Genomic DNA, 17,642 nt, shown 5'->3' with positions numbered 1-17,642 from the left:
TCGGGGAGTTTTTGTCGCCTGGCGACTAATCGCCACGTCTTTTGCGCGACTATCTCCCCGAACTGCCTCAACGTTTTTTCCCCATAGGCTACAGCGCAAAATTGCACACGCGGCGATGCGTTTTCAATAGTGACTTTGAAAACGCATCGCCGCGTGTGCATTAGCACAGGCGATTTTGCGCTGTAGCCTATGGGGAAAAACGCTGAGGCGGTTCGGGGAGATAGTCGCGCAAAAGACGTGGCGATTAGTCGCCAGGCAACAAAACCTCCCTGAATCTCCTCGTCTGGCCTTACCCTAACCAGAATAGCTCATATGAATCAAAGCTATAAACATCTCTTTAGTAGTGAAGCTTCGCCACAAAATTTCGCCCATAGACTCTAATGGGTGAAAAAAATGGTCACAAATTTTTGGCGAAGTGAAACGGGTCAGATTTGCCCGTCACTACTCTTTAGTTGTATGGCTTTTCAATTTTGAACTCATTCCTCAAAGAGTGACTCCCATCACATCTGTGCTTATAAATGTATTGTGTATAATGTTTTAGTTTACTCAATTATAATTAGCTTTTCCCTTTTTCTCTTTTTTTTTTTTTGTTTTTGTTTTCTATCTTTTCTTTGATAACGCTGTCTTGCTTTGCACTGTGATTGCATGCTGCTCCCGGTGTAACCTTCATGGTTGATGTCACATGGCTTGCTGCTGTGATACCTACCACGCTCCTTCAATCACCATATGTTGCTATGGTTACCATTAACCCTCCACCCTCCTGTATGTCGCTTCCATGGTTCCCTCCTGAAAGTACCCATGATGCACGGTGCTACGCCCACCACTGTGTCTGCAGCAACGACACCTGCTACCAGCGTGCCCTTCGCTGCAACAGCTACAGCCAATCAGGTTTGGCCCTTTAAATAGCTTTATTTCACATGTAGAAATCCATATTATATGCGCCTTTTGGATGGGTGAGCTGAAACAATGTAGTATTATGGTAAATAAACCCCAAATTATTTTGATTTGTCTTCTTTAAGAGTATGTTTATTGAAATAAATATATTGTATGGCGATGCCACTGAGGTTATACTCATGAAACATCTTGCCACACCTATCCTTAGACGTATATATATTGGATGCTTGTGGCAATTTTCTTCTTTCTGCTTAGTATCAATAAAGCATCTTGTGATTGAAACAGAGTACATGCTTTTTGAATGTTTAATGAAACAATCATTATGTCTTTGCTTTTTCGCAAGATACAATGGGGTATATTTATCAAATAGTGAAGTTAGAGATCAGCACGATCCTCTAAAGTGAAATTCCGCCACTCTCCATTCATTTCTATGGGATTTTGAAAAGCGTATTTATCAAAGGATGAACTTTCACTTTCACCCATTGATAAATACTCTTTTAAAAATCCCATAGAAATGAATAAAGAGTGGTGGAATTTCAATTTTCAGGACTTTGGCGACCTCTAGCTTCACTCTTTGATAAATATACCCCAATTACTTTAAGGGGGTTATTTAGAATTTATCTGATTTTTTTAAGTCCGACCAAACTAGAATCCATGATTTTACCTAATTTATTATTTAAAAAGCACGATATAATCGGATCAGAGAAAAACTCAATAAAATTGAGCGAAACTCCCGAATCGTACAATTTTTTGGGATTTTTTTTTCCAAACCAATTGATTTTTTTCTGGCTTTTCTCGAAAAGCCTGAATTTTTCAGATTTTTGCCCGAAAAGCCTGAAAAAGTTTGATTTTCAGGCTAGTTCCAGCACAGACGACAGAAATAGGATAGGGACCTCTCCCATACAACCTTGGTAGGTCTGAGATGGCAGATTTTCAGATTCTGACTTTTTGCAGCCTCAGTGTATAATAAATCTCGAAAAAAAATTCCGATTTTATAATAAAAAAAAACTTGAACCTCTTGAACCTTTTTCAGTTTTTAGCATTCACACATTAATAAATAAACCCCTAAGAGTGTTTTAAAAATGGACAAAAAACTATAAATAAATAAAATACTGTAAATACCAGGACTGAATCATTCTTAGTCATCTCCTGGATCTAAAGCATCAGGCAGGGAAATGAATGAAGATCAAAGATACATATATCTATATAAATATTAATATCATTAGCTTTTCAAAGATAAAAAGTGAACAGAATTATTTCTGTATATCTTTTAGTAGCAGTAAGTTCAGCAGTAGAAATCAGATTATTCTTTCCAAGTTTATGGTTTAATGAAAGTGCGAAGGAGAATTTTACTGGGTCAAATGAGAGATAAAAACAATTCTCACTTACAAAGTGCACTTTAAAATAACAGTTAATAATTAACTACATCTACAAAGACCCACAAAAGAATAAAAATATAATTTGCAATGTGGAATAGTACCAATATATTTTTGTAACACTTCGCTAAAGGGCACAAAATCACAATCTTGCGCTCATTCAAAAAGCACTTGCATCTGGAGTCTTGATTGGGTGGATTAAAAATCTAGTGCAAGGTTCAGAGCATAGAGGTGGCTGGTGAAAAGGAATCCCGTACTTAATAAATAGCCTAACCCACCAGCACATCTCCAACTCACATGGAGCAGCAGAATGTCTACATTCATTCCTTCCACTTACCCCTCATTTACAGCTTTGTAAAACACATGCAGCAAAATGTAGTTGAATCTACTAACGCAAAATGCCAAACTACAATATATATTAAATAAGCATTCCTATGATAATAGTAAGTAATACCTTTCCTTTATCATGTTGAAGAGAAACTATAGCTAAGGTACAAGCTACTTTAGTATACAGAGATAGAATCCCTTATCCAGTAAGCATCGAACTACAGGAAGGCCAGTACACATTCTAATTTTTAAAAATAATTTCTTTTTTCTTTGAATTAACAATCCTATTGAGTTTATTTAGGGACAGATTTAAATTGAACATTCTATTTCGAAATCCAAATTTTCAAGTTTTTTTTATGGTCAAAACTGGCAAATTCGACTAAGGAGTTATTGAAATTCGAGTTTTTCAAAAAATTCTAATTAGATTTACGGGATTTATTACACTCTGGCCCTTTAAAAAATCAAATTTGACTATTTGCCACCTTAAACCTGCCGAATTGCTGTTTAAGTCAATGGGAGACGTCCAGGGATCAGTTGTTTGCAGCCTTCCTGACATTCCATTTTTTTGGAGATAAAACTCAAATCGAGTTTTTAAAACTCGAATCGAATTTCATTTGAGTTTTTGGGTTGATCCTATTCACCCAAGTAGATTGGTCGAATTTTGAGTTCATGGGAGTTTTAAAAAGTCACATGAATTTGAGATTCGACCCTTAATAAATCTGCCCCTTAGTGTTTAAATGTTCATTTAGCAGGGTTAAGGTATGGTGATCCAAATTACTAAAAGATCCCTTATCTACTGCATTCCTTAAAACTATCACTATCTAACCCTACAGTATCTCCATGCTGTCATTATATATATATATATATATATATATATATATATATATATATATATATATATATATATATATATATATATATATATATATATATATATATATATACATACACACCAAATAAGATTGACCAAACTGTATGGCTTTGGGGCCAACAATTACATCATAATAAGGGATTAGGCTAATCCTATCAGGAGAGGACCACATACTAGCAGGGCAGGCCATCATTTTGCTCCAATAAGATGCCAATTCAGTTTGGAGTGGTTGGAGAGATGAGAAAAACATTAAAATAAAAACTTACATGAATGTATGAGTTATCACTGGAACTGCCTTTTATTACAGTGGAACAATCAATCAGGCAAAAATAAATAAAAATTACACAATGACGAATGTCATTGTACATATGTATAAATAAACCATATATAAAGTTACGAATATGAAGGAACAATTTGAAAAAAAACATTTCCAGCTGGTTAATTATTTCAGGGAATCTTAGGGGGTTATTTATAGGGATGGGCGAATTTTTTCACCTTGTTTCGCTGAAAAGATTACGCCCATAGACTTGTATGTATATGTCAAAATAAAAAGAAGCGCGCCAATAGACTTTAATGGGCGTTGGCGACAATTTTTGGCGAAACAAAACAGGTCAAATTCGCCCATCCCTAGTTATTTATCAAAGTCTGAATTAATCTCAATATTTTCTGAAAAAAACTCAGACCAAATACAGTTTTTTTCAGCTTATTTATTAATACACTTTTCTGAATAAAATTTTGCAGGAAAAAGTCGTGATGAATCAGATTTACATGTTTTTTCCAGAATCTGATTTTCATGATTTTTTTGGATTTTTCACCTGAAAACTCTGATTTCTTATGATTTTTGCCTGAAAACTTTGGGGTATTGAATTCAACCCAGCGCACATCAGAAAATCATTGGGACTTCTCCCATTGACTTATATGCAACCTCGACAGATCTGAGATGCAAGATTTTCTGATTCAGACTTTTTCATCCACGGGGTTTCATAAATTCCAAAAAATGCATGATTTTTTAAAAGTCAGATTTTATATTAAAGAAATCACGAATTTTTCGAGATTTTTGCATTCAGAGTTTAATATATATCAACCCCCTTAATGTGTGTATGTATACATTTATTTAAATAGCTCTGCTTGTATCTACATATGCGGTGCGGAAATTCTAGAAAACTGTTTTCCAAATAACAGATCTTATACTCAGCATGGGAGTCATAAACATCAATGTAATGTCTTAGCACACTGCCAGATATATATTTCATATCATCATGTCTCATGTCACCACATTATATTCTACCATAAAAGCAAGTCCTGTCTATCATTGCCTTTTCTCTTGTACATAGATAATTCACCCTGATGTTCACCTTATAAATAAAAGAGGCTCTGTATCCTAAACAATTTCATAGTTATCAGGACACAGTCTGATAGTTACCTGCCATGGGTGAGGTGCTTATACTGAAGTGAGTGTGGCAGAAAATGTCATAATACAAAATAAGACTTTAAACCACAAACCGGTTTCACAGAAGTGCCACTTACCATTATATTTACTACTTTCAGTGGTTTATAATTCAGCTGAATATCATCTCTTCCACAAACATAACAAATTGAACCCCTAATTTACATATTTAGTCTGAAAATAATCACCAAAATGACATAATCTTTGAGTATTTTCATTTGAAGACACATGTGGGCAGATTTATCAAGGGTTGAATTGAAAATTCAAATTTCAAATTCGAATTAACAAGGTTTTTTTTATAGCCAAGCTAGGGAATTATTAAAATTGGATTTGAGGTTTTTTTTAAAAAAAAATTCAACTTCAATTTTCAAGATTTACCATACTCTGGCCCTTTAGGAACTTGAATTCGACTATTTGCCACCTAAAACCTGCTGAATTGTTGTTTTAGTCAATGGGAGATGTCCTGGGATCAATTTGGAGTTGTTTGCTACCTTCCTGACATTCCAGGTTTTTTTTTGGAGAAAAAACCTGAATCGAATTCTATTAGAATTTTCGGTTCAAACCTTTTCAGCCGAGTTTTGAAAATTAGATTTTTTAAATAAATTTCAATTGGTCCAATTTCGAGTTCATGGGTGTTTCTGGAATTTGGGTGTTTCCCATAAATTTGAAATTCGACCCTTGATAAATCTGCCCCATGGATTTGGCTAAATCCAAGCTTTGCAAAAAGTGCTGCCATTTATCTGAATACTGAAAGGAATTCTGATATACGTACATATGCACACACATATATTGAATTATTTTAAATTTCTGCTCTCATCTTAACTTTTTTGGAATCATAATATCTTCATATGTTCCTGTTTTAACCTCTTTTCTTTTGTTCTGTTTTCCTCCTCTAGTAGACCATGTTGAATTTCTGAACAGCAGAATAGTGGAGTACCAGAATTTATCCGTGGGGAGTTATTCATGGCCTTTCTGTAAATATCCCCATTTGGCATCCTCTACCAGCTCGACAGTAAGCCTGCTGCAGCCTACATGTTAACCAAAAAAAGAAATAATTTAAAAAAAAAAAAACCAGAATCATGGGAATGTCTGAATATCGCACTATGGGAAAAAGCTAACATCGCTCTTTCAAAACAGTTATATAAGTAGGATATTATAATAGACTTTTGTAACACATTTACTTTTAATACATGTAATCATTTTATGTGTACCATATTAAATGTGTACACACAGTGAACTGTTGGTTTACTGTATATTATTGATGGATTCATGTTTAAAGTGTTATCTTACTGTTTTGTTTACATCGTAGTTAATTCATTTTTTGCGTGTGCATCATTATTGAGTATATTCAAGACAATTTTTTTTAATTGTGATTTTTTTTCATTCATTGTTGTTTTGTAATAATTTTGGGTATTATGCCAAACAGGGACAAGGTGGTTTTTGAAATGGGTCTAAAATATATATATTTTAGGGACCTGCCCGTCTCATTTTGTACATTAAAATCAGGCCACTTAATTGATACTGATTTTTATTAGGGAGCCTATTTATCAAGAGTCGAATTTCGAATTGAAAAAAACTTCGAAATTCGAATTGAAATAGACCAACTGAAATTAAGTTGAAGTTTTTTTTTTTTGGTCGAATAGGTCCGTTTTCGAGGTCCGTAATAGGTCGAATTGTACGAATCTAAGGAATAGCGCATTCGATCGAAATCGATTAGAAGTTTTTCCCACCAATTGACTTCAAATAGGTTTTAGTTGGCGAATAGTCAAAGTCGAATTTTTAAAGAGACAGTACATGATAAATTTCGATATTCGAATTTTCACATTTTTTCAAATTCGAATCAAATTTGGACTATTCCCTAGTCAAAGTACACAAAAAACAGCTCAAAATGTTGACCTTTGATAAATCTGCCCCTAGGTGTCAATTTCTAATAAAAATAGCATTTAATGGCAGATGAATATCTAAAACAAAGTGGTAGTCATTTTAAACAGGTCTAGTATTTTACCTGACTAGGCTTAGCCTTAGTTGGCCCTATTTGGATATTCTGTGAAGTGCTTAGCAAACCATATTATGGGCTTTTGGAATTAACCACTTCATATGGGATAGATCCTGCAAAATAATATTCCAGTCATTACATTTTATTTGGTAGAGTATTGAATGTCTTATTCTTTGTTGCCTTTAAAGAAAAACATAAGACCAAACTGTTGTCTACTTCACAAATTATGGCAGCATACCTTCACAGCCTATTGAATATGGGCCTCTTAGATCATAAATACAAGACCTCTTCTTGACACATTTTTAAATTGTATTAAGTTTTTTTTACAACTAACCCATCATGTAGCACTTTTTGTGTCCAAGTGATTTCCAAGTGTGTCACCTATACTCTAGTCCTACTCAGTATGATTTGGATACTGGCAGGTGTATGGTGTACTTCTACAATTTAGTGATACCGATGCAAGCTTAGCACTTAGTTTATGCACCAGTTTCCAAGCACATACAATGATTTAGTAGCTTTCACAACTGAAAAACCTGGATTACTGTTCAATCAGCGCCGGATTTAACTTTTGCGCGCCCCTAGGCCGCGCGGTCCGACCAGGCGGCCGCGCGGTCCGACCAGGCGGCCGCGCGGTCCTAGCGCCCGCCTTCCCAGCGCGCCGGCGAAAAAACGCCGGCGCAGCTGGTGCAGTTGAACGGCGGCTGGGCGGCATGCCGCCCCTATTTCTTTGCCGCCCTAGGCCCGGGCCTATGCGGCCTTGCCGCAAATCCGGGCCTGTGTTCAATCTGACAATATTTTTAGGACCTGTATAACTTGGGAAGTTATGCATCGCTTTTTTTCCCCCATGCATTAAATCTGGAAACACATACCAGAAATAAATCCAGTGTATAAATAAACCACAAAACTGCCAGGTATTTAGATTTTGAAACCGCCCCTCTAGTTGCGTTATATTTTGGACAGTTTGCTTCTAACCACTTTGGCTCCTGTTTTACAAAATACAGCCACAATTACTGTAAAATGAGGATTGATTAGTGTGTTTTCTGTTTTAAAATGATTCGTGTTATCAACAATGACTTTTGCACAACCTGTGCCAGTGCCTCAATAGTGGTGGGATGTGACTGAACCAGACTGGATACATGGTAAAATGGCTTTATACATTTAAAGGATATTGGAACGTTTTTCAGTTTTAGAACTTTTTTTTTTTTTTTTAATATTGTGACACCTTAAAGGGGACATGTCAACCACACATGAACATTTTATAATAAAAGTCCCTTTAAAATTAATCATGAAACCTAAATTAATTTTTTATTAAAACAACCATACTGGTTATAAACTTGTTTAAAACTCTCATCTGTCAATCATATATTGCCTGCCCCGCATCTATACCTTAGGCATAGAGGCAGGGCAGGCAGGTACTTTCACTTTCCATTCTGCAATTCCTAGATGTCACTGCTCTCCTTACATTCCCCCTCCGTCTCCAACATTTAATTTTTTAGCTAGTGCACAGGCATGAGGAGCCCCATTTTGGTGCATAAACAAGATTTTAGCTTGCCTTAATAACAGTGTCCACAAAATGGCTGCTGCCTGCTTGATGTGATTATGATTTACAAGACTAAAAGAAAGAAGATTGATATCATGTGTATAGTGTAAGTGATCTTTATTTTGCTTGGCTAACATCATAAAACAGGAATTGGAATTATTTTTTTAGGGTGACAGGTCCCCTTTAATGTAACCTTGCTCTCTTTCTAACTTGTATTATATATATATATATAATCATGAAACCTAAATATATATATATATATATATATATATATATATATATATATATATATATATATATAACATCTGGCAAAGATGTATGTAAAAGGTAAACAGTAATTTTTTTCCAAAGCTAATTAATTATTGTTCACGCCCTTTAAAAGGTCAGAAATTTCACTAGTGTGTTTACAACTTCAGAAATAGTTTTTAAAAATGTTGTTTAAAATGTTTTGTTTAAAAGGTGCACTCACTTTTAAATTTGTCACAGGTAGATTTGTAGCCAGTAATTTTCAATGACATCAATGAGGACAATGAACCCACCCAGTTAACAATAAACACTATTTCTAGCCACTTACAAGTAGCTGTTACCAAATTTCGATTGGAAAAAAGTCTTAATCAGTACCTCTTGATTCTATCATTTTAAATTAGAAAAAATATCCAACACAAATTAAGAATGAGTGCACTTTTTATGAAGATATACCAAGATGATTGGCTTCAGCCACATGAGGATTTGCCAACTTAAAAAAAACAAGCCAAGAAGGTGATGCTACTTGTTCTACTAGAAACTTTGTATTACTAATAATTCAGGTAGCTTTACTTATGTATATATTTTCGACAGAATTACAATGATTTGTACATTTCAGAATTGAAAGCTTGAAGCACTAAATTCCTCGTTACATTTTATACAATCTAGGCTAAAAAAAAAGCCATTTTGAGGTAGCACTAAATCTACAAGTTGTGCAATGACTCAAACTTAAAATAGTTAAAAAAAAAAAACCTAAAAACAAAAATCTTTCATATTCCTGCTATTTTCATGACATTCAGAGAACTAAAACAAGTTAGTACTATACAAAACCAAAGGAATATGAGAGGTATTTTACTGCTTAATCTATTTATGCGTAAGTGTTCATGAAAAAAAAGTTGTCGTTAGACTCTAAACTTCCTGAATATTTTTTTTAGTCATAGTGACTCTAAATATAGGCACTTGTTATGTGTACAAAAAAATGCTCCCAAAATAATTATAAGCATGTGTGATTGTGTTTCTTTTTAATCCAAAGTTTTTTTTGTTTGTCCATCACTCTCAGCCTTATGCAAATAATATGCAAGAATGCTGAAATATGGATATAGAACGGGTCTCTAGGAGGGACAAGCTGAAATGCTTAATTTATTAGTATTTTAGAAGTATGGTTACGATACCTGCTTTGGAATGATAATGTGGGTATGAGGGAGTGAGTTAAAAAAAAAAAAAGAAAAGTACAGTGTTCATTTTTACATGCTATATATTAATTTCATTATCAGCCATGTTATATTGTTTAATTATTGAATTCTGATTTGCACCGATATTTTAATATAGGTTATACCAGAATAAAGACAGCATAAATCTGGAGGATTATTTTTTTATATTTTTTTATATTTTTTCTCCACATCTAAATTAATATATACTAAGTGGATTATTTTGTTTTCAGCTCATCCTGTAGACATTTGTTGTTCTCTGGTTTTTTGCATTAATGCTTTCCCCAAAAAATTCATATTTGGGCAGATTTTTAAAAAATAATTAATGAACTGAACTAAATTCAATTGTTAGGGCCAAGGATAAACATACGAGTAGTCAAGACAAATGTTTTTCAGTGTTCTTATACACCATTAATCTGATTTGCCAAAAAGTCAAAACAATTCTTTAACAAATTGTTCAGATTTTTCAGTGACATATAGGGGGTTATTTATAAAGCTCTGAATTTTTCTAGTTGGACTTTTAAAGGGGAAAACACAATTTTTCATAGCTTTCGTGCGATTTTCCAAAAAAAAAACGTAGGTTTTGCGTGCAAAATCCAAAAAAATTTTAGGCTTTTTTTTACAATTTTCCCATGACTTTTTCCGCACAAGAAAAATTTGTGAAAATGTACTATTAAATAGAGGGGGACAAGTCAGTGTGGATTTTTTTTGAGTGGTTTCCAGAAAAAAAGTGAGAACATTTCAGAGTTTGATAAATAACCCCCATAGTGTCTAGTTATCAAGTGCTTTTTGAATCTATGAACTGAGCGAGTTTGCAAGTTTTTGGGTCAAAGGATTTAATAGTAACTGGTTTAACTTGTCAAACAGTCTTAAAACAAACTGATACGTTGGGGCAGATTTATGAGTGAATAATTCGAATGAAAAAATATTTGAATTTCGAAGTAATTTTTTGGGTACTTCGACCATCGAATTGGTCAAATTCAAGTAAAAATTCGAAGTAAAAATCGTTTGACTATTCGACCATTCGATAATCAAAGTACTGTCTCTCTAAAAAAAACTTTGACTTCATACTTCGCCACTTTAAACCTACCGAAGTCCAATGTTAGCCTATGGGGACCTTCCCCAGCACTTTTCTAAGCTTTTTATGATCGAATAAAAATCCTTCAATCGATCGCTTAAAATCGTTTGAATCGTTCGATCGAAAGTTTTGCGCTAAAATCCTTCGAATTCGATAGATTTTACTTCGAGGGTCGAATTCAGGGGTTTTTTAACTCTTCAAATTCGACCCTAGATAAATCTGCCCCGTTGGCTAATTCTTTAAACAATTCAATTGTAAAAAAAATTATAAAAACACGAACCTTCAATGAACATAAAAAGAAATCCCAGAAAGTGGGAAAACGTAATGAATTACATTGAGAAAAATGTGTTAAAAATGGATGTTTGAAAATCTGTCCTGTAACCTCCTTGTGTTCATCAAATAATTTGTTAGGATATTGAGACAAGTATAATTAAACATCACATAGACGCTTCTCAACAGGGTATATGATGCTAAAGGCTTTAACACTTTGAGGCACATTTATCAAGGGTCGAATTAGGAATTCATGAGTGTTTTTTAAAACTCCTATAAATTCAACCAATCGAATTTATAAAAAAAAAAATCAAAAATTTTTTTAAACTCTTTTTTTTTAAAGTCAGGAAGGCTGCAAACATCACCAAATTGATCCCTGGACCTCTCCCATTGACGTATACAGTAATTTGGCAGGGTTTACGTGGCAAATAGTCAAATTAGAGTTCTTAAAGGGCCAGAGTATGATAAGCCTCGAAATTCAAATTAAAACTCGAATCCAGTATGGATAATCCACCAAGATAAAAATTCCAAAATTCGAATTTTCACTTCAACCCTTAATAAATCTGCCCCTTTGTTTATGTTTCTGTTTTGCCACATTAGTAAAAGGCTGGGCGTATTTGTTTAATATACACCTCTGAAATTGTTTAATGCTGCACACAAAATGCATGCTAATTACTGTTTCAGAAATCTGATATAACTGACTAATTTGTTTTGCCCAGTAAATAGGTAATGTCCGAATGCCCAAACTATGTGTAAAAAAATGTCAGTATTGCTTAGAAACATTTTAAATACATTTGCTTTAGCAATACATTACACAAAAGTGACACATACAGTAAATTGAATATACTATTTGCAACAGTGCAAAGTGGATACCGTATATACTCGAGTATAAGCCGAGTTTTTCAGCCCCCAAAATATGCTGAAAAACTCTACCCCGGCTTATACTCGGGTCAAGCGCAAAAACGGTCGCCGGCACCTAAGAATAGTCGCCGGCGCCTAAGAATAGTCTCCAAGAATATTCGCCGGCATCCAAGAATGGTCGCCGGCATCCAAAAATGAAAATGCGGCACCTCCAATGGGAGCAGAAATCCTTAGTTTTTTGATTGAAACTTACCGGAAGCTGCTGCATTTTTCACCCTAGGCTTATACTCGAGTCAATAAGCTTTCCCAGTTTATGGAGGTAAAATAAGGTACCTCGGCTTATACTCGGGACGGCTTATACTCGAGTATATACGGTATATCAACTTCAAACCACATTTACTTCAATTTCGCACTATTATGTCACAAAGAATTTGAATCCTCCACCCCACCCACAGTAAAAAGCTTATAATATGGTGTAAAAATAAGGTAAAAAAATTTGTTTGTAATTGTTATCTTGATTTTAATGTAAATATATAAGTATATTAAAAAAATGTTAGTCATTTGTATGGTCAATGAGGGCCGTATATTTTCTTTTGCTTATTATTAGACTAAAAGTAGATTGCCAATTGTTAAACAGATATTTTTACCCATTGTATTATCTATAATAATAAGTTAGTTAATTACTTAAAGGGCAATTCAACCCCAAAATAAAAATTTGCTTAATAAAAGAAAACATAATTCTAAGCAACTTTCCAATATACATTCATTAAAAAAGGTCAGTGCTTATTTGTAAAAACATTTGCTATTAAAAGCAGCAGCATTTGCTCAACTCCTGGTTGTTACTTTTTAAACAATGCAAAATGCAAAAGTCTTGGTTCCCCAGCAAAGTCATGAGCTTGTCTTACATTGTCTTAGCCATCAAGGTACAGAATAGAAATGCACAGACAAAAACTGCTTTCAATAGAATTACAAATACAAATAACTTAAAAAAAACATGGAAAACAATAAATGTATATTGCAAAGTTGCTTAGAATATTGTTTTCTTTTATTAGGCAAATTTTTATTTTGGGGTTGACATGCCCTTTAAACATTCTTTAGCTTTTGAGATATAAATGATATTATCTCTTTTGAGTAATACCAAATCAACGTTCAAGTACAGCAGGGTACAGGTTTCAGTTTCTGACTAAACTATATGACAAGAATAGGGATGCACCGAATCCACTATTTGTGATTCGGCCGAATCCCTGAATCCTTTGTGAAAGATTTGGCCGAATACTGATCCGAATTTGCATATGCAAATTAGAGGCGGGAAAGGAAAAAGTGGAAAAAGAATGTTTTACTTCCTTGTTTTCAGATGAAAAGTCACGTGATTTCCCTTCCCACACCTAATTTACATATTCAGATTTGGTTCTGCCACACACAAGGATTCAGCTCAATCCGAATCCTGCTGGAAAAGGCCGAATCCCGAAAGGCGCAGTTTACTACATACTCAAAGATCAAGACAGAATTCTTTTCACATATCTCCATGTATCAGTTTGTGTTTTAGGGGGTTTTCTCCATCAGTATGCAGATTTTTATTAAAAATTTAACTGAATTCTGAAACTGTTTTAGCTGAAGCTGTTGATGGTTTTGGCATTTACTAATGAAACCTTTAAAGGAGAACTAAAGCCTAGCTAAAGACATAGGCTAGAAAAGTTGTACATTATGGGGCACTTCAAAGTATTTTTTTGGCTACTTCGACCATCGAATTGGCTACTTCGACCTTCAACTACGACTTTGAATCAAACGATTCAAACTAAAAATCGTTCGACCATTCGTCCAAAAAAAAACTTCGACCACCTAAAACCTACCGAGCATCAATGTTAGCCTAGGCTTTCCAAGCTTTTTTTGATTGAAGGAAAATCGTTCGATCGATGGATTAAAATCCTTCGAACCGTTATATTCGAAGGATTAAATCGTTCGATTTTTCCTTCGATCGTACGAACAAAGGAAATGTGGTAAATGCTTCGACTTCGAATATCGAAGTCGAAGGATTTTACTTCGACGGCCGAATATCGAGGGTTAATTAATCCTCGATATTTGACCCTAAGTAAATGTGCCCCTATATGTTGTGCTTCTGTACCAGCCCAAGGCAACCACATCCCTTTAGCAGTAAAGATCTGTGTCTCCAAAGATGCCCCAGTAGCTCCCCATCTTCTTTTCTGCTGATTCACTGCACATGTTCTGTGCTGCTGTCACTTACTGAGCTTACGGACCAACTCACTATATACAGTACACATAGAATAGAAATGTCACAATATAAGGCTGATTAGTATATGTCTGCTCAGAAACGAGTACAATTAACATCAGAATTTAATACTCAGTCTTGTAACATCAGCTTATATTACAGACAACACACATTTTTTCGCTTGTAAATTTGCAACAACCCCTAAGCTTAGCTTCTCAACAGCTGCTCAGAGCCCAGTGAGCATGTGAGTGTCACAGACACTTTCCAAGATGGTGACCCCTTGTGACAAGTCTGAAGTCCCAGATCATTGCTGCTATTGAAAGCTGAAACTTTAGGCTGGTGCAATAAGTTCAGTATATAAAATATGGCATTTTTAGCCATATTCATTTCTAGGGGTTAGTTCTCCTTTAAGCCACATATTGTGTTAAGCAACAATTTGACCTTCTATTTATGTATTGTCTTTATTATCCCTGCTCTTGCAGTCCATCTGTTAGAACTGGACCTCCCTATTACAGAATTTTATTTTTCTATAAAAAATGCATAGTTTTCACATTTCACAAGAGATTGTAGGCTGCAGTTTCTCACAAAATGGCAGTGGGCTGCATTGTGGTTACTGAAAAACTCTATATTGCCAGTGTGACATATAAAAGCCCTTAATAGGAGGGGCAAAAAAGAGACATAATATGAGTAATTTGAACATATATAACAAATATAAGCTTTATAGAGTGTAAAACAAAGCAGAGACATACTGACAAAATCCTTATTAAGAATGGTTTGGAAACGACTCAGAAGGTTGCTTTGGTGCTTTAGCTATTATTACTAACCATAACAAAAAAAGTTAGCGTATTTAAAATACATGTGGGTCCTTAACCTCTAGAATGTCATGTTCTAGTCCAGTTCTGAAAATATAGCTGGGAAGCCACATCACAGCATTCGAATAAGAACCAAGGAGTCAGGTTCCCAGAGTCTGAAAAAAATATTGTGTGGCCTTGAGATATTCCACAGTATTTGAGCACAGTTTTATAAGAAATAAGAATAGTAAAGGAAAAAATGGTAATGGTAAAAGGCCTTAATTTCATTTGTCCAGGCTTTGACTAGCTCTGAACTGCAAATCAAAAAATAAAAAACATGCTGGGATATTTAAATTTAAATTTTTATATGGAAAGTCTGTATAAAATAATGAAAATAATGTGGAATGACCTCTTTAACCTACATGGCGAGGCCTCATTTATATTGAGAAATTGTATCTCAATATTTTCAATAAGAACGCCGACCAAATCCGCACGAGTTTTTTCTCCTTATTTATTAATACACTTTACCCGAAAATATAGTTTGCGAGAAAAACCCTCAGAAAAACAGCAGGGAAAAAAACGAATCGTACAAATTATTCGGATTTTCCACCGAAAAACTCTTTTCAGATTTTTGGCTGAAAACCACAAAACCTTTTTGGATTATTGCACGAGACCCAACGCAGATCAGAATATCAATTGACTTATATGCAACCTCGGCAGGTCTGAGATGCCGGAATTTTTGGATTCAGACTTTTTTCATCCTCAGGGTATAATAAATCCCGAAAAATTTGTGGGTTTTTTCCCACTAAAAATTCGGATAGTAAACATAATTTTTTTTCAGGCGTTTGGCATTCGGATTTTAGTAAATAACCCCCTTCATGTTTAGATTCCTACCCCTTCTATCTGAAAATATGTGTACTGCACTGTACGCTAGTACGTATGTATAATCAATCACTTAATCTTTCATTCAACATAAAGGACATTAACAGCTAAATGACTTATGGGCAGATTTATCAAGGGTCGAATTTCGAAGTAAAAAATACTTCGAAATACGACCATTGAATTGAAATACTTCGAATTCGAATATCGAAGCCGAAGTTGTATTTACCGAATTTGACCGTTATGCGGTCGTAGTAAAATCGTTTGAATCTTTTAATCGAACAATTTTACTACGACCGCAAAACGGTCAAATTCAGTATATACAACTTCGGCTTCGATATTCAAATTCGAACGATTTTACTTTGACTACAAAAAACGTAGAAAAATGCATTAGAAGGTCCCCATAGGCCAACATAGCACTTCGGCAGGTTTAATTTGGTGAACTATTGATGTCGAAGTCGAAGAGACAGTACTTAAAGGGATACTGTCATGGGAAAAAACATTTTTTTCAAAATGAATCAGTTAATAGTGCTGCTCCAGCAGAATTCTGCACTGAAATCCATTTCTCAAAAGAGCAAACAGATTTTTTTATATTTAATTTTGAAATCTGACATGGGGCTAGACATTTTGTCAATTTCCCAGCTGCCCCAAGTCATGTGACCTGTGCTCTGATAAACTTCAATCACTCTTTACTGCTGTACTGAAAGTAGGAGTGATATCACCCCCTCCCTTTTCCCCCCCAGCAGCCAAACAAAAGAACAATAGGAAGGTAATCAGATAGCAGCTCCCTAACACAAGATAACAGCTGCCTGGTAGATCTAAGAACAGCACTCAATAGTAAAAACCCATGTCTCACTGAGACACATTCAGTTACATTGAGAAGGAAAAACAGCAGCCTGCCAGAAAGCATTTCTCTCCTGAAGTGCAGGCACAAGTCACATGACATGGCAGCTGGGAAATTGACAAAATGTCTAGCCCCATGTCAGATTTCAAAATTGAATATAAACAAATCTGTTTGCTCTTTTGAGAAATGGATTTCAGTGCAGAATTCTGCTGGAGCAGCACTATTAACTGATTCATTTTGAAAAAGTTTTTTTTTCCCATGACAGTATCACTTTAATATCTGAATATTCAAACTATTTTACTTTGAATCGGATTCGAAGTAAATTCAAAGTCGTAGTATCCTATTCGATGGTCAAAGTATCCAAAAAATTACTACTTCGAAAATTTCCTCGAATTCAATTCGACCCTTGATAAATCTGCCCCTTAGACTTGACGCTTTCTAATTCACTATAAAAGCAAAAGGTCACCGACCGCAGACTTGACAAGAATTTTTTTGGCAATGTGAGGTTTTTCTTTCTTTTTTTTTTTTACATGTATTACTTTTGTTCAAAAACGGAACATGTTGGTTGAATAATGTAGAGATACTGAGTATAACTGCAAAATGTGTTTATTTTCTGGGGGAACATTTTTTTCTTTCTCCCCAAACATGAAATGCTGCTTCAACAGTGTTGAAGATACAAATATGCTGCAGTTAAACTGATTCGATTAGTGTACGAATGTGTGAGACTCACCTTTTTTGCACTTATGTACATAGTCCATGCATAATAAAAAGAAAAAAAAAATCTTGGAAC

General features: G+C 34.6%; 1 protein-coding gene across 4 annotated transcripts in view; it reads left to right on the top strand.

The window, feature by feature from the left end:
- Positions 1–6,533, top strand: part of LOC108700174 (muscleblind-like protein 3) — a 71,761-nt gene extending 65,228 nt beyond the window's left edge. For 3 of the 4 annotated variants that reach the window (XM_018233116.2, XM_018233115.2, XM_041575104.1), the window contains exon 7: positions 5,812–6,533. In XM_018233116.2, coding sequence (XP_018088605.1) covers positions 5,812–5,954 — 143 coding nt within the window. In that variant the 3' untranslated portion in view covers positions 5,955–6,533. Of the gene's footprint in view, positions 1–793; positions 889–5,811 lie in introns of all 4 variants that reach the window. The other variant, XM_018233117.2, reaches the window with a different exon arrangement.
- The last annotated feature ends 11,109 nt before the right edge of the window (positions 6,534–17,642 follow it).

This window comes from Xenopus laevis, chromosome 8S, assembly GCF_017654675.1.
Source record: "Xenopus laevis strain J_2021 chromosome 8S, Xenopus_laevis_v10.1, whole genome shotgun sequence".
Lineage (NCBI taxonomy): Eukaryota > Metazoa > Chordata > Amphibia > Anura > Pipidae > Xenopus > Xenopus laevis.
Note: the sequence above shows the minus strand (reverse complement) of the source record. Positions and strands in the feature narration are given on the sequence as shown.